The 25,000-nt window shown below is 42.4% G+C and overlaps 2 protein-coding genes across 5 annotated transcripts in view; one reads left to right on the top strand and one right to left on the bottom strand.

The window, feature by feature from the left end:
* The window catches only part of LOC123513869 (hemicentin-1-like), a 503,630-nt gene that overhangs the window by 50,092 nt on the left and 428,538 nt on the right, over positions 1-25,000 (top strand). The gene's annotated exons all lie outside the window — the stretch shown is intronic.
* On the bottom strand, positions 17,240-18,350 carry LOC123513870. The gene has a single exon (XM_045271301.1). It carries the CDS (start codon positions 18,145-18,147, stop codon positions 17,251-17,253), a length of 897 nt encoding a protein of 298 aa, XP_045127236.1. The 5' UTR covers positions 18,148-18,350; the 3' UTR covers positions 17,240-17,250.

Below are 25,000 nucleotides of genomic sequence, written 5' to 3'. Positions count from 1 at the left end.
AGTGGCCTGGAGAGCCCGAGGAAAAACTGCCACCACTCCCTGGGCCTCCCTTAGGACCACCTTCCTTACGACTCCAACTCCCAGGCTGCTGCACAGGACGGTGGGCCAACACATATTCATCAGCCCATGTAGCAGCCTCCTTCAAGGTCCTAAACCTCTTCTCCCTCAACAGAGGTACCAGCTCCTTATCAGCAATATCAATAAACTGCTCCATAACTACTAACTCCTTCAAAGCCTCGAGAGAGTCAACACCCTCGCTAGCAACCCATCTCTCAAACACTTGCTCCAGTGAACGAGCACACTCGAGGTAGGAGTCACTTGCTCGCTTCCTCTTTCCTCTGAATTGCAAGCGATAGGCTTCTGGTCGCAGCTCATATGCCCGCAAAATGTCAGCCTTAAACTCCTCATAATCATCCAGATCATCAGCTGACATTTTATCATAAACTTCCAAGGCTTTTCCCTTGAGTTTATTCGCGACCAAGCCTACCCATCTCTCTCGAGACCAAGCAAACTCCTTGGCTTTCCTCTCGAAGCGGACAAACCATTCAGCCACCTTAGCCTCATCAAATTCGGGGACTAGCTGGAGACTTTGAACTAACGTACGCTCAACACTCTGTTCTCCTCCTCCTCCTACACTACCAACAACTCCAGGCGTACTTACTGCATGGCGAGTTCTCTCCCACTCCAACTCTCTATCTTTATCTGCCCTTTCTCTCTCCATCTCCAATCTCATCATCTCCATCTCTCTAGTCTCCTTCTCTGCTGCTAGTCTGTTTAACTCTCGTCTCTCTTCCGCTTCTCTAGCCCTCTCTTCCGCCTCTCTAGCCTCTTGCTCTGCTGCTAGTCTCTGAATTTCTCGTCTCTCTTCCGCAGCTAATCTCTTCAACTCTCGCCTCTCTTCTGCTTCTATCTCCATTTTCCTCAGTTCCAGCTTTAATCGCAGTTCCTCCAGTCTGGCAGCTGACTGGACACTATCAGCAATACTGCTTGCTGGACTAGATCGTCGGGAGCCTTCCCTGCTTCCGATACTTCTGCCAGGGCTAATATATCCCACATCACCTTCACTGGGACCGCCACGTGCGTTATCATGACACGTAGTAAATGCGTCCTCACTGACCCCGCGCGGCCACTGACTCATCATACCCACGTGGTGAGTCTCGCCGGCTCACACTCGCATCCTCACCCTCCACTGGTGGGGTGAAAAGACCAGTAACTCTCTCCATGGTGCTCACAGGACTCGTCTTACAAACAATAAAATAATATAAGTAATAATACCCCACACAATAACACTACACACTATAAAGCACTTCGTTTATCCTGGCGAGGTCGCCACTGTTACGGTTCACCCCCGGCTGCGGTTAGCTGCTACAGCTCACTAGACTGTTATATTGGCAAAATCGCCAACTTTGTTACGGTCAGTACAAGGGGGATTATAAAACACTCCACAGAGTCCCCACTACTATAACTCGCAGCCGACGTAACCTTCAGGTTCTTTCAAGGTCGCCAACAGTGTATAATTTCCCCCCACTGTAAGGGAATCTCCTCAGCAACTCCTTCTCCTCCTGTACCCAACCAAGTAGAATTTATAAATGGTAGATGCTATGTGTAACAGGGTGAGGCCTTAATACCCCCTAGAGAAACCGCCCACAAGGACAATTCCACCCACTTCTCTATGAAGTATTAATGCCTCTCCACGCCTTGTCCACAGACTGTGATAACTCACAGACTGGGAACAACGCGCGCGGTATATATATACTATACTATCCTACTACAACAAGTGCTTACTAACACCTGTTAGACTGACATCCCTGGCCTACTACTACTGCAATATATGATGTGTACAGCACATCCGGTGATGTACACACAAGCCCAGACACCACCTACGGGTGACACCAGCTATACACGAGTCCAAATACTCGTCGCAGACAAGTCTGACGGACAACTACGCACCACTGGCCGACATGAAGCCTCTCAGCATTCAATAGTGTGTGTGGCTACTACCACTACAATACAGTTTACTACTGAAACTATACAAAAGATGGTGGGGCACACAGCCACCCAACAAAACACACTGGTGACCACAGCCACCAACAGCAACAACGGGACGAAACAATAACGCGTCCCTCCGCGTCGCCACACCCGAGTGGACGAACGCACAACAGGAAATGCAGCCCCAACCGGCTACACTTTCCTCAGGACAACAAGCCCGTTGTCCTACACAGCCACGGTCTACCCAGTAGCAAGCCAGCTACTCAACAGGAGGGCACAACTCCCAGACCAGTGACTAGCGAGTAACAAGAACAGCCCAGCTGCCAGCAACACGTGTCTCCACTCTGTGCCAGAACCAAGAGCGCGCGTGTCTACCTCCGCTGAAGACTGGCTGGTTACTATACACAGTATACTACTGATACTACCCAACAGATGGTGGGGCACACAGCCGCCCACCAAACCCACTGGTGACCACGGCCACCAACAAACAAACAGGACGAGACAAAACGTGTCTCCTCCCCACCACGAGTGGACGAACGCACGAGAAATGCAGCCAAACTTACTACACCTCTCCTAGAGCAACAAGCCCGTTGCTCTAACAGTCACGGTCTACCGAGTAGCAAGCCAGCTACTCAACAGGAGGGCACAACTCCCAGACCAATGACTAGCGAGTAACAAGAGAAGCCCAGCAACACGAATCTCCTTAACACTGTGCCAGACCGACGAGAGTGCGTGTCTATCTCCGCTGAAGGCTACCTCTGTACTATAAACAGTATACTACTGAAACTACACAACAGATGGTGGGGGCACACAGCCGCCCACCAAACACACTGGTGACCACGGCCACCAACAAAACAAACAGGACGAGACAAAACGTATGTCTCCTCCGCGTTGCCGCCACAATACAGGACGGACGCACGAGAAATGTAGCCAAACTTACTACACCTCTCCTAGAGCAACAAGCCCGTTGCTCTAACAGTCACGGTGTACCGAGTAGCAAGCCAGCTACTCAACAGGAGGGCACAACTCCCAGACCAATGACTAGCGAGTAACAAGAACAGCCCAGCAACACGTGTCTCCACCCTGTGCTAGAAACCAAGAGCGCACGTGTCTACCTCCGCTGAAGACTGCCTCTGTACTAATGTGAAGCTCGCAGGCGCACAAAATGGTGGAAACAAAGAAGTTTGGCCGCACAACGCAACAGCGACAGCCCGCGCTTGGGCCAGAGGCTATACATATAATATAATTAAATAAAGGGGAAATAATGCGCTGGCCCTCACAATATATATATATATATATATATATATATATATATATATATATATATATATATATATATATATATATATATATATATATATATATATATATATATAACGATGAGTTTAAGCAGTTCTAGTGGGGAAAAAAAAGATCAGTTTGCTCATATCTTGACTTGAGTAGCATACTGTAACTCGAATAGTGATATCATATTTATAGTGAATAGTGATATATATATATATATATATATATATATATATATATATATATATATATATATATATATATATATATATATATTATGATAACGTGAGTTTAAGTAGTTCTAGTGGGGAAAAAAAAGAACAGTTTGCTCATATCTTGACTTGAGTAGCATACTGTAGCTCGAATAGTGATTTTTCTGTGAAAAAAAAACTATTTGAATTTTGTGTGCCCATTCCCCAAAGCTGCTGAAGAATATAATAAATGTTGATATGCAGTTGAGTTGTATATCTATCTCAGCCAATCATTGTTTAAATTTTGCTGATTTTGTGCATGACCCTAGTTATTTGTGATAATCTAATACATAGTTGGTTTATGTGTGGTTTCCATGTTAAGCTCTCAACTATAATTGCTCCTAGAACTTTTTATATGATTTACTCTTATAAGTGAATTATCATGAATTTTGATATTAACGTTATCTAAATTTGAGTTTGTAGGACAAACCACCCCATAAGAAGTTTTTGCAACATTTAATATTGATTAATTATTTTTCATTTAATTTGACACTTTATCTAGTTCATTATTTAAAGTTAATATAGTTTATTTAATGTTGTGCTCCTGAACGTATTGTGGTGTCTGCACACAACGAAAATTTTTTATTTGTCACTTGTCGAGATGATATTAGCTACTCTCCTACATCAAAATCAGTATCGGTCCCAAAATTGACTCTTGTGAAATACCAAAAGTAATATTCATATAAGAAGATGACGCATTTTGGTATATTGTGAACTGCCTTCTATATGATAAACAACTTTAATAATTCATGAGCTTTCCCTATAATATCGTATATACCTGGATACTTAGTTCATGGAGTAAGATATCATGTGATATATTCAAAGGCTTTACGTAAGTCACAGAATACTGTTATTTGACTTTTGTTATAGTCTAAAGTGCCATAGATACTCTGGTTATTTCTATAATTATCTAGTTCATTGGGTTTGAAACCATAATGCGAGTCCATCAAAAAGTGAAAATTTTGGAAAGTAATCCAGTCAAATGGCAAAGACTTTTTCGAATATCGTACTGACACTTGGAAGAATAGATATGGGTCTGTAATTAGCAAGATTAGATTTTTCGCCTTTTATGAATACAGGAATCACTTTTCGCTAGGCTACTTGAATCTGCTTAGGCCGGTGTCACTCTGTGCGGCGGCGTCGGTGCGGCGCGGTCGCATGCGACACCCACGCATTACATGTATTATATCACACTATGTGGTGGCGCCGCAATTTACCCCCACGAGCTAGTGTAGATAGGTTGATTATCATGACAATTTTGTATGATAAATAGTATAGTTTATATTAAGATAAGATAAGATAAGATGCTTTATTCGTCAAATTGTTTTACAAAATGTAATACAAAATGAAATTCATTTTGGCATTAGAGCTTCTTAGTAGTTGTATACACATTAAAAAAATAGATAAAACCAGAGAAACAGGAAACATAAAATATTAACAAGAAACATTGCATAGGTTATTTTGTATAAAATGTAACATTGTTATAATATACATGTGATATCAAGTTGTCACTATCCCTATCATGAATCATCACCTACAGTTATCATGACAACTTAAAGCTAGAAGTTATAGTGATGATAGATGATTGAAAAGCAGAATGCTTTTAGGTACAAATGACTTTCTGTATCTATCAGTACGCATCATGGGCAGTGCTAACCTTCTTCCAGATTTAAGATGTGTGTAACAATTATGTAGCGGATGGGTTGCATCTTTCATCATTCTGTCTACTTGTTTCATTGTACCTATTTGATAAAGCTTATCTAATGATGTGGTCTCTGCACCTAGTTTTCTTGCTTTTTTAATAATCCTTCCCAACTTCTTTTTATCTTTGCAAGTAAGTTTTCCATACCAGGCAGTGATTGAAAAGTTTAAAACTGATTCTAAAATTGATTTGTAAAATAGGCTAATGACCATTTTATCTACATGTAGGTTACTTAAGATACGTACAAAGTGTAATCTTTGGTTACATTTCCTTGACACCATATCTGTATTGACACTTCCCTTCAACTGGTCATCAATCATAAAGCCCAAATATTTATACTGATTAACTCTTTCTACGTTTTCTTCTTCAATTGTTAATAGGTCTGGTACGTATTTATTTTTAGTTCTAAAATCAAATATCATCTCTTTCGTTTTCTTTACATTAAGCTCCAAAAAATTTTGTTTACTCCAGTCAACGAATTTTTTAACTTGAGTTAGATAACCTTCATAATTATCATTTACAATTTTTCCTAAGATAACTGTATCGTCAGCATATTTTATAATAGTACAATCATCAATTTCACTTCTACAATCATCTGTATACAAGGTGAAAAGAACTGGGGACAATACACAACCTTGGGGGGCTCCTGTGTTGGTGACTATCACATTAGACTTAACATTATTTACATTGGTATATTGTGGTCTCTGGGTTAAAAAGCTAAAAATCCATCTTAAAATATTTCTATTTACACCCATTTCTAGCATTTTATTGAGCAAAATATGAGGTTGCATTGTATTAAATGCTGAACTAAAATCGATGTACAGTGCTCTAATTTGTGATTTGGGCTTGTCTAAATGCTTATTGATATCATTTAATAGTACAAGTGTTGCATCCTGTACACTTCTATTATTACAGTAAGCAAATTGCATAGGGTCTTTTAAATTATTTGTTTTCCCACAGATATAGTTTTTCACAATGCTTTCTAAACATTTCATAATATTAGATGTTAGTACTACAGGTCTGAAGTCTTTGTGATCTTTTGGGTAGTTAGTTTTTGCAATAGGTTTCACTTCAGATTCTTTCCATTTATAAGGCACCACTCCCTGATCCAGCGAGTCCTGAAATAATGAAATAATAATAATAATAATAATGTACAATCAATCAATTACCGTCGCCTCGCCTACCCTATGGCGCTACTCCAGCCGGTCACGCCTCACGAGTCTCCATGCTGGCTCCATTCTTGTGCCATGTAACTCCCAGCAAGAGGCATCGACTTGCCGTGACCATGAGTTCTGTGGACATCCCCTAGGTCTCCTCCATGCTGGGTTATCCCTTTTGGAGACTACCCGGTATACAGGATCGGCTTCCGGGTAGCGTGCCACATGCCCATATAGTCCCAGTTGGTGTTGACGGACTATACTGGTAATCGGCCTCGAATCAGTTTCACGGAACAAACGCTGATTTGACACAAAGTCCTACCAGCGGTACCTCATGATACTGCGAAGGCATCTAGTACCAAAGACATCACTTCGCCTCTTTAGTTTGGTGTTCAGCGTCCATGTTTCACAACCATAGAGTAAAACAGGGATCACCAGCGACTTGATGATCCGAATCTTCAGGTACCGACAACGCCAAATACTCGTGTTGAGCGAGTCCATAACACCGTGGGCCAGGCAAATCCGCTGTACAACTTCCTGGCTCGACCCACCGTCGTTACGCACTACACTACCAAGGTATGTAAAGTTTTCCGAGATCTCAATGTCCTCGCCACACGCACGGACGGACTGTTTCATCCAGTAAGCTCAGTCTCAGGTCAACCTTCCAGTCCCAGGTCAACCTTTCTCAGTCTCAGGTCAACCTTCCTAGTGGTCAGACGTGTCTCTGATAGAGGCGATGAGTCTCCATTAGTGGTGTGTGATCTGTTGGCTTGTTTACGTGGAGATGGCTGCTTTCCCTACGGTTTCGGGTGGGTGTGTTAATTTTCCTATCCTCGAGGTCTTCGTTACGAAGGTCTCAGAGATGGAGGCTGAGTTCCATCGAAGAATAGATTGATATATGTAATCACGTTATTGTTAGCAGAATGCAATAAATTGACATTATAATTTATATAATAATTTATAACCTATTGTAATTTATTAACAATTTTATTTAGATTTCATTTTTATTATTTCATTATTTAATTTAATTTAATTTCTATTAATTGAAATTAATAATTTATTATTAATTAATTTAGTATAATTCATTATTATTAAATAACAATGAATTATACTAATTATTAAATAGTAATGAATTAAATAATCATTACTATTGAATAATAATGAATTAAATAATAATTCGTTATTATTAAATAATAATGAATTATACTAAATTAACAAATAATAAATGATTAACTTTAATTGATAAAAATTTAATTGAATGACATAATAAAATAATAAAAATTATAATTAAATAAAATTGAAAATTAATTATGTAAATTATAATATCAATTTATTGGATTCTACTAACAATAACGTGATTACATATATCAATCTGTTCCACTTACACAATAACAGTAAAATAATCAGTGTATGTGTCAGTGTATGATATGATGTCATCAGCATGTTTTGTAGGAACAGAAAACCATTTCTGTGTATCTTTGCCGCATGTGTTCTTACATCACTGTCACACTGCTTGCAATTCTTTTCACTCTCCGATCAGAGACGATCAGCTATCTCCTAAATTGCTTTGATTTTTCTCCAGTGAACAGGTTTCTCTCTTGATACTAATATTATTATTATAAATTTTATAATAACAATATAGCTGATCGTCTCTGATCGGAGAGTGAAAAGAATTGCAAGCAGTGTGACAGTGATGTAAGAACACAAGTGGCAAAGATACACAGAAATGGTTTTCTGTTCCTACAAACCATGCTGATGACATCATTTCATACACTGTCGTGCTATCACGGCACATAATTAAATCTCTCTCTCTCTCTCTCTCTCTCTCTCTCTCTCTCTCTCTCTCTCTCTCTCTCTCTCTCTCTCTCTGATTCAGTCTCTCTCTCTCTCTCTCTCTCTCTCTCTCTCTCTCTCTCTCTCTGATTCAGTTTTAGATCAAAGATGAGACACAGTTGCCCTGTCAGCATCGTCAGGCTTTAAAAGCATATCCTGCCCCACTCTTACTCAGCTCTCGCTAGACATTTTCAACCAATGATCTGCTGTATTTTCCAATACAAGCACGAAAAAAAAAAAAAAAATCCATGGAGGAATTACATACAGTGAGGAAAAGGGAATTGTTAAGGACGGCATTCAAATGGTTTGGTATAACAAGGGCAATGGACCACGAATGCTGCGCTGAATGGATAAGAAGCCTCGTATTTAAGAGATTATAAGTAAAAGAAAAAATACGTGACATTAACCTTTCATTGCAACACCAAAACTTATCACTACCATAAGCAATGTAGGAAATCTTAATAAGCATCTAGAAGAAAATTATACACGAAAAAAAAATATATTTTGCAACTTTTACTATTTCAAAGATTGTGTGCGCTAGTGAAACAAGTAAAGTAACTGGTAATTAATAGGTATAGATAAAAAAAAAAGCCAATCAAAGGGTTGAAAAGTTTCCTTATCTAATATATTTGACTAATGGGATTACTACATAATTGTGACTTGAAAGACTTTCCGTATTACACTTGCATGAATCGCCTTCGTATGGGAGAGATATTTCAAGGAGGTGACATAGGTACTAAAGTCCAGAATCCAGTTTAGAGCGACAAACAAAAACAAATCAGACGGAATATTCAACTGATCGGGTCACTGGAGGAAGAGAGTGAGATAAAGAGAGTCTGTGTGTGTTTTGTGTGTGTGTGTGTGTGTGTGTGTGTGTGTGTGTGCGTGCGTGCGTGCGTACGTGCGTGGTGCGTGCTGTGTGTGTGTGTGTGTGTGTGTGTGTGTGTGTGTGTGTAATTCACTGTTTGATCTGCTGCAGTCTCTGAAGAGACAGCCAGACGTTACCCTACGGAACGAGCTCGGAGCTCATTATTTCCGATCTTCGGATAGGCCTGAGACCAGGCACACACCACACACCGGGACAACAAGGTCACAACTCCTCGATTTACATTCGGTACCTACTCACTGCTAGGTGAACAAGGGCTACACGTGAAAGGAGACACAGCCAAATATCTCCACCCGGCCGGAGAATCGAACCCCGGTCCTCTGGCTTGTGAAGCCAGCGCTCTAACCACTGAGTTACCGGGCCGTGTGTGTGTGTGTGTGTGTGTGTGTGTGTGTGTGTGTGTGAGTGGGAGGGGGAGAATGAGAGTTAGAGAAAGGGAGTGACTAACGGCGTTAGCTGTTCGGTGACACCCATTTTGATGACAGGACGCGAAACAAACCTAAACAAATCACACGTGTATTGGTCATATCCACTTTAACACCGTGGAGGGTCCAAGGATGCGAGGGGGAACTGTGTGTGTGTGTGTGTGAGAGAGAGAGAGAGAGAGAGAGAGAGAGAGAGAGAGAGAGAGAGAGAGAGAGAGAGAGAGAGAGAGAGAGAGAGAGAGAGAGAGAGAGAGAGAGAGAGAGAGAGAGAGAGAGAGAGAGAGAGAGAGAGAGAGAGAGAGAGAGAGAGAGAGAGAGAGAACAAAGAAAAGAAACGGAAGGAAAGAAAGACAAAGAAAAAAAAAAAATTGCAAACGGCGAGTGCAAGAAACCTAGTATTACTTACATATTATAATAATTCTGACGCCACCACATATATAAGAATACAGAGGAAATGTGTGCTAATTGAAAAAAAAAAAAACACTATCACGGAACAAAAGGAACAAAATTTAATAGAGTACAACTTATTTCTTTTATTAAGGCCCTGTGTGTGTGTGTGTGTGTGTGTGTGTGTGTGTGTGTGTGTAATTCACCACGGTCGTCTGCTGGTCACCCAGCCAGCCTTCCCCATTACGGAGTGAGCTCAGAACTCATAGACCGATCTTCGGGTAGGACTGAGACCACAACTCACTCCACACACCGGGAAAGTGAGGCCACAACCCCTCAAGTTACATCCCGTACCTATTTACTGCTAGGTGAACAGGGGTTACACATTAAGAGACTTGCCTATTTGCCTCGCCCAACCCGGGATTCGAACTCGGGCCATTTTGGTTGTGAGCCGAGCGTGCTAACTACTACACTACGCGGTGTGTGTGTGTGTGTGTGTAATTCACCTCCTCGGTTGTCTGCTGGTCACCCAGCAAGTCTTCCCCATTATGGAACGAGCTCAGAGCTCATAGACCGATCTTCGGATAGGACTGAGACCACATCACACACAACACACACCGGGAAAGCGAGGCCACAACCCCTCGAGTTACATCCCGTACCTGTTTACTGCTAGGTGAACAGGGGCCACACATTAAGAGGCTTACCCATTTGCCTCGCCGCTTTCCCCGACTCGAACCCGGTCCTCTCAATTGAGTCGAGCGTGCTAAACACTACACTACGCGGTGTGTGTGTGTGTGTGTGTGTGTGTGTGTGTGTGGTGACCCTAGTCAAATGTCAAATATGCACAGGGACACCCTCTGCAGGTATACACACACACACACACACACACACACACACACACACACACACACACACACACACACTGCACATTTTCTTCTGGAGCCGCACAAACTTTAGTTATTATTATTATTATTATTATTATTATTATTATTATTATTATTATTACTATTATTATTATTATTATTATTATTATTATTATTATTATTATTATCATTATCGTTATTATTATTATTATTATTATTATTATTATTATTATTATTATTATTGTTATTATTATCATTGCTATTATTAATTATTATTATTATTATTATTATTATTATTATTATTATTATTATAATAATAATAATAATAATTATTATTATTATCATTTTTATTGTTATTTTTATTATTATCATTGTTATTGTTATTGTTATTATTATTATTGTTATTATTATTATTACTATTATTATCATTATTATTATTATTATTATTATTATTATTATCATTATCATTATCATTATTATTATTATTATTATTATTGTTATTGTTATTGTTATTATTACTATTACTATTATTAGTAGTACAGTACTATAATTTCTACTATAGTATTACTACTACTTTTACTACTACTACTACTACTACTACTACTACTATTACTACTACTACTACTACTACTACTACTATTACTACTCCTACTACTACTACTACTACTACTACTACTACTACTACTACTACTACTACTACTACTACTACTATCACTACAACAAATACTATTACTTCTACTACTAAATTTCATAATATTCACCATGAAACACTCGCGAAAAATTATATTTAAAAATTTTCGTGTTCGTCAGATTTCTTACATGTTTATTTATTTTTCTTTTCAAACAAAATATAACATGCTGTAACGGTCCTTTCACAATCCAAATTTTGTTAGGAATATTTTTTGACCTTTAAAAAATTCTTGTGAGTTTTAGCAACATAACATCTAAATAAGTGAATGCCATTCACATACTTCGTTCCCTTAAAACATATTGTGTTATCCGAAAAAAAAGTGATTATCGAACTTGGCAAGAAATTTCTTTTGTAACTGTAATTGAAGCTATGTCATTTGCCGAGTGGTTTAAAATTACCTACATATCACCATGATAGCCAGGTTCCAGGTGGTTACACCAAAGATGCGCTTGGGTGGTGATATGGGCCCTAATATGGGTACCACTATAAATAAAATTGCCTGCGCCACTAATGGGCGGAAGCTTCCCACATATACTCTTCAAGTATACCTACAGGCGCTATAGTCCATAACGTAGAAAAAAATACTAAAGAAAAAAAAATTCTATCGTATTATTTTTTGTCGTTTGAAGACTCATGAAATTCTTTCGAATGATGCAAAAATTTTCTAGACAATGAATAATCGTTGAGATGAAGCAGGTCGTGTGGACATTCAGAGAGAGAGAGAGAGATGGGTTCATCCTTGTTTTCTCTTGATCTTTCTTTTTTTAAATTTTATGGGATCAGTAAGTCATCTCTCTCTCTCTCTCTCTCTCTCTCTCTCTCTCTCTCTCTCTCTCTCTCTCCTTTGCCATTATCATCTCCTCCTCCTCTTCCACCTCCTCTCCAAGCAATTCGAGTCAGGATTGCAAGTTACAGATATCGAGATTCCAGGTGAGAGAGAGAGAGAGAGAGAGAGAGAGAGAGAGAGAGAGAGAGAGAGAGAGAGAAAACAATGCCACAGTTGCATAAACGAAAACGATATTAAGTGTAAAAATTATGGAAAAGAATATAAAGGTAATAGACGCAATGATATTGTAAAGGTAAAAAATAAAGGAGAAGGAAAAAAAAAAGGAGGAGAAGGAAGAGGAAAAGGAGGAGGAGGAGGAGGAGGAGGAGGAGGAGGAGGAGGAGGAGGAGGAGGAAGAGGAGGAGAAATATACAAAGAAATATACAAAGGAAGTCCATGCAGCAACAGACTCTGAGGTCCTGACTTAGCTGTTTGGCTGACTATTCTACTCTAACTATTAATGCGGGAAGGAAAGCATAACACTATTTCTACCACATCTAATCTACATTCTTAATATTTGTGTTAGTGTCATCTGATGTGGCGCTTCCGCTCGTATGAATGTGATTGAATCTAAGGCGTTTTCAGTAGCGTCACCGCAAGGCCAAACATGTTTGACTTCACGCTGAACAGGACAGTGCTGAGGACACCGTCGGTGGTGCCAGACGACCGTGTCACTGTGATCTCAATCCCTGGGAGAAGTTATCGTACACATCAGTCGCCTGAGCTAGCGCTGTGGTCAAGACGTAAACACAGCAGCATAGTGGAAGAGTTTGGAGATTTATTCCTTGATGGGAAGTATTATAGGTCACTAGTGTTTCATCATTTGTATATGCCGAGGGCCGAGCAGCGCAATACTCATCAAAAACAACAGGTCTTCAGTCCTGGAAGTGGTTTGATCTACGCGGGCTTGTTTTGAAGGTGTTCCATTGTAGATGTATGGCTGCGGTTTTCTGACGCCTATATAGTTGAATTACGTCAATAATTAGCAGATAATCTATTTTTACCATCATTCATTACTTTATGATATAAGGATTTGCAAAAATATTATCATTTTTTCACCTAATAATAGAAAAGTAACTCCATTATTGTATCGAAGTCACGACTAGAAGTATGGAATCGGACAACACCCACAACAGGGACGGATAGATGCGACATGTCACCAGCTACCACCAGCTCCTTAATTTATTTCACGCCGTATTTTTTATATCGGTTCTCTCCAGTATGCCGCACAATATGTAAACGTAAATCTACATCTACAGTACCCACTTCTATGGCCTAACATACGTCTAACTATTCAGTTTTATTCGAAATGTAACTCCTTCTTGATCTCATTCCATGAGGTTGATGGGGTTGCTCCACGCTGATTGGCTAAAAAGCGTTTGCCAAACGAGAGCAAACGCTTTGGAAAGGCGTTTGCTCGCGTTTGCGAAAACTTGCCTCCGTTTGACTCCGTTTGCCCTCAGCCGCGCTGCTACTGTAAACGCCTTAAGATGCATTTTCATTAGATGACTATAGTGATGGGTTAGTTGCTCAGCAAAAACTCGAATCCTATTGCCATTACTGTGACGGGCTCAGCAACAGCATTAAGTCACCAAGGAACTTAGCCATCACTGAGGTCTCTTTTATCTGATTAATTTTCTTTTCGTTAATGATAACAGATAATGTTATATGAACGTGTTTTTCATTATGACATGAACAATGACAACTGGAGATTAGTCTCTAGGTACTCGTGAAGACAGTTTTTAGATAAATTGAAGGTATTATAGTTAATATCGCTTAAATGAAGACAGTTCCAGATACTTATTGCACGATTAAAGAAAAAAAAATGGTTTCATATGTTTTATATCAATTATCTTTTAGTTTGAAGTCATTTTTTCTTGTAATATCTGATTGAATGAATGTTAAATAAAGTTCATGACTCATATTTGTAAAACCTCTAACTATTTTGTAAAGTAATATCAGGTCTCCTCTCAATCTCTGTTTTTTTTTTTAAGGAAAATAGATTTAGTTATTTAAGGTGTTCCTCATAGGGTTTTTGCGAGGCCATAGGCTAATTATTTTTACTCTGCGCTGTGTTCTTCTAGTTTCTCAATATCTGTTTTGTAGTAGGGTGAAAAAATAGGACATTATATTCAAGATTAGAACGTATAAGTAGGTTCTACAAAGTCAGGATTGTTTTCTCTGATATGAAAGCGTATGATTTGCCTATGAGATCTAATAGTTTATTTACAATTTGAATGACCATTGCAGTTCATACCTGGTTTAAGATTTGCTGACAATTAAATGTGAAAGTCTTATACAATAGCCACATTTTTGATAAGGTATTACGCATTTTATGATTTTCTTGTGGAGTGGTGTTACCTTCTTACCCGTGGTTGTCCGCTTTCACTGGCTGCGCCAGCTTCGTTGTCAGGGTCCAGAGCATACAGAAGCACATCAGCACGAGGCACACAATAGGGGGTGGGTGGCGGGCACCGCCGGACAGAGAAACACCAGCTTACTCACGTCCGTTACTGAGTCCTCAGTTCACAGTACATCACAGGGCAGCCTCCACACACACACACACACAGGGCACTCAGGCACTCCACAGGCGTCCCCAGGGGCGGGCACAACAGACCACAGCAGCAGGCAGCACGTCTAGATTAACAGAGCGTGCCGGGAACGTGCGTCTCCCAGTCTTGCCTTGCACGCGCTCGCTTGCAGACTGCTGACTAGCGCCGCGCGCTAACACTCACAATGCCAGCCCGCGCAAACACACATATGCACATACACACACATTCGTAACAACTGCCCCCCCTTACAAAAAGGTCCACCCGACCTTCCTCACACTATAAAACAGAAAGGCAAAATGCATACAAAATAAACTAGAACATTCAAGACAGTTTAAAATCTCTCAGATACACAGGAGGCCGGCGGTGACGGACAGGGCGAGCAGCAGTCTCCACCACCAGCTGGCTGTCACCTGCATCACCGCCCACTGCCTCCTCAACCTCCTTGGGGATTTCCTCCATCGCTTCCGGGACATCTTCGGTACTTCCTTCCTCCTCGGGCTCATCTGAACCCCAGGAGAAGCGACCAGGGCCGTGGTAGCGCCACAAGCGGTCCGCGTGCATTACCAACGCCCGTGGCACGGCCACGACGGTATAGGGCCTTCAGCGCCTTCTTCAGGCCCTCGAACGCGGCCTGACATGCCTCGTCCCACTGGTAGTGTGCTCATTTTCTGGTGAGGCGGTGCAGAAGGGCAGCCACTGTGGCGAAGTCAGGCACGAAGCGGCGGTAATAGGTGCACAGGCCCAGGTAACTTCGCACCTCAGCCACACTGCAAGGCACCGGCCAGTCTGCCACTGCCGCCACCTTCTGCTGGTCCGTGCGCACGCCCTCCTGGCTCTCCACGTGCCCCAGTAATGGCACCTCACGCTAGAACAGGAAGCACTTCTTCGTGCTGAGCTTGAGATTAGCCTTCCTCAGGCGCTGCAGAACTTCCTCCAGCCGCGTCAGCTCCTGTTCGAAGGTGCCCCCGAACACGATAACGTCGTCCAGGTATATAAGGGCCGTCTTCCACTGCAGTCCGTCCAGCACCCGTTCCATGAGGCGCTCAAAACAGCCAGGGGCATTGCAGAGGCCGCAGGTCATGACGTTGAACTGCTACAAGCCTTGCCCGAACGAGAAGGCTGTTTTTGGCTTGTCCTCATCCGCCATCTCCACCTGGTGATAGCCCAACTTCAGATCCAGGGTGGAGAACCAGCGGGCCCCCACCAGAGCGTCCAGCGTGTCGTCAATCCTCGGCAGGGGGTAAGAATCCTTCACAGTCACGTCATTCAGCGCTCGGTAGTCTACACAGAAGCGCTGTGAGCCATCCTTCTTCTTCACCAGGACTACAGGTGACGACCACGGACTGTCTGACCGTTCTATCACCCCTTGCGCCTCCAGGTCATTGACTGTGTTCTGCATCTCTTCACGGCGGGCCGGTGCAACACGACGAGGCGGGCACTTGATGGGCGCACTCGTTCCGGTGTTGATGGTGTGCTTGACAAGCGACGTGCGGCCCAGATCCAAGTCACCCTGACTGAACACATCAGCATGGCGACTAAGGGTTTCACACATCCGCTCCGTCTGCGCTTCCGTTAGGTGGGTGGCGCTCCGCTGCGCCAGGTCCTCCAGGAAGCCCGGCAGCGGGCCCGCCACACGCGGCCGCTCTCCCTGTCGCCGCGCCTTGGTCCGCTGCACCTCTTCACACGCCCCAACCGGCGTGCCGGCGGGTATATTTCGAGCCTTGTCAGAGAAGTTAGCCAGTAACACAGTGACTAACTCCTCCCCCCGCTCCTACGAGGCTCCTTCCAAGTGCTACACCGTCAGCCAGCCGCAGGTCACTCACCAGACCCTCGGCATCCTTCATCACACGTGTTAAACGGCACTGAACGCGGGCCTCGGTGCGTGGGGGCAGCCTCAGTTGCTTCGTGGTAACTACCTCGGCACGCCTGACTTCACGAAGGAAAGGCACGTCATGGCCACGTACCGTCATTCTCTTCTGCCTGAAGTCAACAAAGGCGTCCATCCTCGTCAGGTAGTCGTATCCCAGTAAACACTCCTCGTCCAGGTCAGCGACGAAGACCGACATGTCTTCCTCAACACCACCTACACGCACACGAGCATTCACCGGACCCTGCAGCGACATGTAGTCCCCCGTTACGCCACACAGCTGTTGAGGCGAGTCTGGCTTCACACAAGCCGGCGCACTGGAGTTTTGGCCGGCTGAGAGGCGGCCCCTGCCTTCAGCCTGTAGTCGTTTCCCACTGACACTACTTCCTTCGGGCTGGGTCAAGCGCTGGAGCGGTGTCCAGCCCCGCCGCAGTCCTCGCAGCAAGGCTGAAAAGCGACACGATCAGGCCGCTCGAGAGAGCTCGCCCTTCGCTCCCTCGGGCACCGGGCCCTCACGTGTCCCTTCTCATCGCACCGTCAGCACCGCCCGCAGAAAGCTCCCGGGCTCGCCGCACGTGACGCTGGCCTCCTCTTCACTTGAGCCTTGCGTCCTCTCACGTCACTGCGGGGCCGGGCGAAGGTAGACAGGGAGTTCGCGGTCAGTATGAAGGCCTCAAACTCCATTGCACGAGCCAAAGCCACTTGCACGTCAGCTGGGTGTGCCTGCCTCACATAAATCTGCAGCTGGTGGTCCACCAAGGCATCCAGGAAGGCATCACGCGCCAACATGGTGACCATTTCCTCACCAGCCGTTCGGTACGCCCTTCTCACCAGTGCCTCTACGTCGTGGGCCAGCTGGGACAGCGTCTCGCCCCTCTGCCTCGTCCTCTTCTTCAGCTGGGCACGATACACCTCAGCCTGGTGGCGGTGCCCGAAGCGACGACGCAGTGCCTCAGCAATGTCAGGGAAGGAGGCACGCTGCGTTGGCGGGAGGTGGCTAAAAACCTCGATAGCTGGACCCCTGAGAGCTGTGGCCAGCTGCAAGGCCTTCTCAGCCTGGTCCCAACCCTGTGCAGCCGCCAGCAGATCAAACTGGGCAGCATAGAACTCCCAGGCCACCTTACCGTCGTACTCGCAGGCTTGCGAGACTTGAAGCAGAGGAAAGGCGAGCGAGGCGGTGAGAGTGGAGTTGACAAAGACAGCGCGCGCGCCATGCCGGACGGGGAAGCGAGGGAAGATGGCAGGGAACTTGACGCCAACAAACTCGCGTTTCCCAGAGGCCGCGAGGCCGCTGGCGGGCCCCCAGGAGCCCTCCACAGGCCTGCGGCTCCAACAAGGCCCCAGTCCCCGCCCACGGCACCAGGAGGGGCAGGAGCTGGTCGGGCTTCCTCTCACCCGGCTCAGCCTCACCACCACCGCCATTAGCCTCAGCATGCTTCATCACACTAACCAGTCACAAGCAACCACAAGCATGATAAAACACAGGACACTAAATCCTCACTCCTGACACCACTGTTACCTTCTCACCCGTGGTTGTCCGCTTTCACTGGCTGCGTCAGCTTCGTTGTCAGGGTCCAGAGCACACAGGAGCACATCAGCACGAGGCACACAATGGGGAGTGGGTGGCGGGCACCGCCGGACAGAGAAACACCAGCTTACTCAAGTCCTTTACTGAGTCTTCAGTTAACAGTACATCACAGGGCAGCCTCCACACACACACACACAGGGCACTCAGGCACTCCACAGGCGTCCCCAGGGGCTGGCAAAACAGACCACAGCAGCAGGCAGCACGTCTAGATTAACAGAGCATGCCGGGAAAGTGCGTCTCCCAGTCTTACCTTGCACGCGCTCGCTTGCACACTGTTGACTCGCGCCGCGCGCTAACACTCACAATGCCAGCCCGCGCAAACACACACATGCACATATACACACATTCGTAACAGTATTATTAATAATTAATACGTGATAGTTATCAAAATTAAAGTTCATTAGCCACGTTTCGGATAATTTGATGAGAATTTCTATGCTGTATTCTAAAATCTGATGCTGGGTTGGTTGGTGGTATCATCTGCAAATTTCGTTAATTGATTTACTTACGATACCTTCGTCTATGGCATTAATATATATTATGAAGAGTATAGCTCCTAAAACTGATCCTTGAGGAACGCCACTTCTTATATTCATCCAAATTAAATATTTACCATGAATTACTACGTGCTGTTTGTGGTAGTGGGTGGATTCTATCCAAGCGAGGAGTGAGTGCCCTCTACCTCTTAATGCTCAGTCCCCTTCTGTTTCTGCTGTCTCTGCCTCCTTTCTGTCTTTTTTGGGCAGTCAGGGATACCAGTGGTCCTGCCCAAAGGCTGACTTAGTTGGTTGGGGTGGGGCTTGCAACTCCTCCCTGTAAAAAAGGTCCACAGCCGCCACCAGAGTTGGAGATAGAGGTTGGGGTCGAGGCTCTAGCCGCAGGAGAGCCTCTAGCCACGACCCCGATCCAGTTTTGCTGGGGAGTCCGACCGTGCAGACCTCTCGGGTGCCAAGGCACTAGAGGGGCATGCCAAACTATATGATGGATGTAAGGGAAACCCTGCGAGATCCCTGTTTCCTGATAGGGAAGGAAGGATCTCCTCGCCCTATTTCTAACTTTGACGATGCCGGTAGGGTTCCAGATGTGACTCCTGCCCATCGGACCATTCCTGAGGTAAACCTTCGGAGAGTTCTTCGTGTGGGCTTCTGGAACGTCCTGAGTCTCTCAGAGGATCAACTATTACCTCATCTATAGGATGAGCTCAGTAGGCTGAGGGTGGACATGGTGGGACTCTCTGAGAAAAGGAGGCCTGGCAGTGGTGAGACCAGTAGCAAGGATTTTATTTACTATTGGTTCGGCATGAGCAATGATCACCATGTCAAGGAGGTAGCTATACGCGTCTCCAGCAGACTGCAGCCGTCCGTTGAAGAGGTTTCTCCCGTTGATGAGTGTATAATGCGACTAAGGCTGAAGCATAGACTAGGCTTCATGTCTGTTGTTGCAGTATACGCTCCTACCGAGATGTGTGAAACTGAAGAGGAGATGTTCTACGCCAAACTCGACTCTGTATTGGGCCAATGTCCCTGTCGCAATGCACTAATTGTCTTGGGCGACTTTAATGCTGTCATTGGCACTGAGAGAACCGGCTACGAGTTATGTGTTGGTTCCCATGGCTCTGGTACCAGGAACGACAACAGCTCTTTCCTTCTGAATCTTGCAAGATTCAGAAGGTTGATAATTGCAGGTTCTTGATATCAGAGATCAGAGATCAGCGCTGCACCGCTGGACTTGGTATAGCAACGCCGGAGGGGTAGCGAAGGAGATCGACTATATCTTTGTTAGTACTCGTTGGAGGATCCTCCAGAACTGCAGGTTTTTTGAGGGAGTGCTGAGTTCTTTATGACTGATCACAGGTTTGTTGTTGCTACACTGAAGCTTCATGTCAAGTCCAGATAGCCTCCAAGATGTGACCACACTGTATTTCATCTTGAGAAACTGAAGGACTTGACATGTACCCAGAAGCATGCAGTAACAGTCTCCAGTCGGTTTGAAATGCTAGGCACCCTTGAGGATCCGGTTGAGCTATGGGATACTTTCAAACATGAGATGCTTGAGGCTGGTAAGGAGTGGCTTTGCCTCAATAGAGACACTGGACAGTATTGAGGAGAGTCACGCGCCAGACTTGTTGGGAACTGTGACCAGTACAGGGCTCTGTCATGTAGGACTAGAGCTCTCTTGAGGAGAGACAAGGAGAGGTATGTCAGGAGTCTCACTGAGGAGGTAGAGTGTCATTTAAAAGCTAATGACCTCCGATCTGCCTATCGTGCCCTGAAGAAGCTCCTCTCTATGTCCACATCTCAGGTGAGCACTATCCGAACAGCAGATGGTCGATTCCTATCGGACGCAAATGGGCAGATGGCTTGTTGGGCTGAGTACTTTGAGCAGCTGTTCACAGTGAATCCTCCAAGCAGACAGCTCCAAACTGCAGGGTTCCAGATGTTGTATGCTGATCCACCCACTGACGAAACTGCACCCTCCGTTGATCATGTCAAAGTCTGGGTTCACGCCCAATAAGTCAACAACTGACCGGATCTTAGCGCTTCGCGTACTGGTGGAGCGCCGACGTGAGTTTCAACGAGATGCTTGCAGCCTATGTCGATCTCAAGAAGGCGTTTGATTCAGTGCATCAAGAGACACTCTGGGATCTCTTGCGTCTCCGTGGGATTCCTGCAAGGATTATTGGTCTATTAACTGGCCTCTACTCCGGGACTGTGAGTGTTGTGAAGTGTGGAAGGGGTGTGTCCAGCTTCTTTCCTGTGAATACGGGAGTGAGGCAGGGATACGTACTTGCTTCATCACTTTTTAACACTTGCACGAACTGGATATTAGGCAGAGTTGTAGATCGAAGTCATTGTGGAGCATCTGTCAGCAATACTGAGATTACAGATCTTGTTTTAGCCGATGATGGAGTAATTTTTGCTGAGTCACTGGAGGTTCTGGTAATTGCTCTAGAGGCACTGCATTAGGAGGTGAATGCCTTGGGACTCCAGGTTTTCTGGCCCAAGACCAAGGTTCAGGTGTTTGGAGGATGAAACAGTACAATCCTTCTATGCCTGTGGCGAGGATATTTGTATCTAACGACGGTGGGTCGAGCCAGGAAGTTGTACGGCGGATTGGCCTGGCCCACGTTGTTATGGAATCGCTCAACACAAGTATTTGGCGTTGTCGGTACCTGTGCAGACAGACTAAAATTCTAATTTTTAATTCGCTGGTGATCCCTGTCTTACTCTATGGTTGTGAGATATGGACTCTGAACACCGATCTGAAGAAGCGAATTGATGTCTTTGGTACTAGGTGCCTTCGCAGGATCATAGGGTACAGCGATTTTGTATCAAATCAGCGATTGCTCCGTGAGACTGATTCGATGCCGATTACCAGCATAGTCCGTCAAAGCCAACTGCTACTATATGGGCATGTGGCACGCAACTCGGAAGCCGATCCTGCATATCAGGTTGTCTCCGAAAGGGATAACCCAACATAGATGAAGCCAAAGGAACGTCCACAGAACTTATGGCTGCGGCAAGTCGATGCCTCTTGCTGGGAGTTACTTGGAACGGGAAGGAAGCCTGCCTGGAGATCCACGAGGCGTGACCACCTGGAGTAACGCCATAGGATACGAGAGGCGACGCCTCCCCCCCCCCCCGGCGTATGCCCCGCATGATTGATTGTTTGCGGTCTTACAACCAGTTCTCTATCCACGTTGAGACACTGTATGAAATGCTTTTTGGAAATCAAAATAGATTATGTCTACTGGATTGATATTATCATAAATAATATACAGTGTTGTATTAGATTAAGAATATTACGGGTCAGTTCTTTGTTTACTTATGTTATACCCTCAGGTTCTTTCAAGGTCGCTAACAGTGTATAATTTCCCCCACTGTAAGGGAATCTCCTCAGCAACTCTTTTTCCTCCTGTACCCAATCAAGTAGAATTTATAAATGGTAGATGTTATGTGTAACAGGGCAAGGCCTTAATACCCCCTAGAGAAACTGCCCACAAGGACAATTCCACCCACTTCTCTATGAAGTATTAATGCCTCTTCACACGCCTTGTCCACAGCCTGTGATACTCATAAACTGGGACAACACACGCATATATATATATATATATATATATATATATTACTATACTATCCTACTACAACAAGTGCTTACTAACACCTGTTAGACTGACATCCCTGGCCTACTACTACTGCAATATATGAGGTGTACAACATATCCGGTATGTACACACAAGCCCAGACACCTCCTACTGGTGACACCCACTATCCACTCGTCGCAGACAAGTCTGGCGGACGACAACTACGCACTACTGGCCGACATGAAGCCTCTCAGCATTCAATAGTGTGCGTGGCTACTACCACTACAATACAGTTTACTACTGAAAGTATACAAAAGGTCGTGGGGGCACACAGCCACCCAACAAACCCCACTGGTGACCACAGCCACAAACAGCAACAACGGGATGAAACAATAACGCGTCCCTCCGCGTCGCCACACCCGAGTGGACGAACGCACAACAGTAAATGCAGCCCCAACCGGCTACACTTTCCTCACGCCAACAAGCCTGTTGTCCTACACAGCCACGGTCTACCCAGTAGCAAGCCAGTTACTCAACAGGAGAACACAACTCCCAGACCAATGACTAGCGAGTAACAAGAACAGCCCAGCAACACGTGTCTCCACCCTGTGCCAGAAACCAAGAGCGCACGTTTCTACCTCCGCTGAAGACTGGTTTGTTATTATACACAGTATACTACTGATACTACACAACAGATGGTAGGGGCACACAGCTGCCCCCTCCCTAAACATACTGGTGACCACGGCTACCAACAAACAAACAAGACGAGACAACGTGTCTCTCCGCGCCGCCACAATAAAGGACGGACGCACGAGAAATGTAGCCAAACTCACTACACCCCTCCCAGAGCAAGAAGCCCGTTGTCCTACACAGCCACGGTCTACCCAGTAGGGAGCCAGCTACTCAACAGGAGGGCACAACTCCCAGACCGATGACTAGTGAGTAACAAGAACAGCCCAGCAACACGTGTCTCCACCCTGTGCCAGAAATCAAGAGCGCTCGTGTCTACCTCCGCTGAAGGCTGGCTGGTTACTAATGTAAAGCTCGCAGGCGCACAAAATGGTGGAAATAAAGAGAGGGGTTTTGGCCGCACAACGGAACCGCGACAGCCTGTGCTTGGGCCAGAGGCTACACATATAATATAATTAAATAAAGGGGAAATAATGCGCTGGCCCTCACAATATATATATATATATATATATATATATATATATATATATATATATATATATATATATATAGAGAGAGAGAGAGAGAGAGAGAGAGAGAGAGAGAGAGAGAGAGTGAGAGATGTGTGCGTGTGTGTGTTTGGATGTGGGTGTGGGTTCAAGTATGGGTGTGGGTCTGTTAATCAGTCATATCCAACCAACAAAAGTTACAGCATTGAGCGAAATTGATTTTTTATCAATATATATATATATATATATATATATATATATATATATATATATATATATATATATATATATATATATATATATATATATATATATATATATATATATATATATATATATATATATATATATATATATATATATATATATATATATATATATATATATATATATATATATATATATATATATATATATATATATATATATATATATATATATATATATATATATATATATATATATATATATATATATATATATATATATATATATATATATATATATATATATATATATATATATATATATATATATATATATATATATATATATATATATATATATATATATATATATATATATATATATATATATATATATATATATATATATATATATATATATATATATATATATATATATATATATATATATATATATATATATATATATATATATATATATATATATATATATATATATATATATATATATATATATATATATATATATATATATATATATATATATATATATATATATATATATATATATATATATATATATATATATATATATATATATATATATATATATATATATATATATATATATATATATATATATATATATATATATATATATATATATATATATATATATATATATATATATATATATATATATATATATATATATATATATATATATATATATATATATATATATATATATATATATATATATATATATATATATATATATATATATATATATATATATATATATATATATATATATATATATATATATATATATATATATATATATATATATATATATATATATATATATATATATATATATATATATATATATATATATATATATATATATATATATATATATATATATATATATATATATATATATATATATATATATATATATATATATATATATATATATATATATATATATATATATATATATATATATATATATATATATATATATATATATATATATATATATATATATATATATATATATATATATATATATATATATATATATATATATATATATATATATATATATATATATATATATATATATATATATATATATATATATATATATATATATATATATATATATATATATATATATATATATATATATATATATATATATATATATATATATATATAT

The sequence above is a fragment of the Portunus trituberculatus genome, chromosome 37 (assembly GCF_017591435.1).
Source record: "Portunus trituberculatus isolate SZX2019 chromosome 37, ASM1759143v1, whole genome shotgun sequence".
NCBI classification, from domain to species: domain Eukaryota; kingdom Metazoa; phylum Arthropoda; class Malacostraca; order Decapoda; family Portunidae; genus Portunus; species Portunus trituberculatus.
This window is presented reverse-complemented; position numbering and strand designations above follow the sequence as displayed.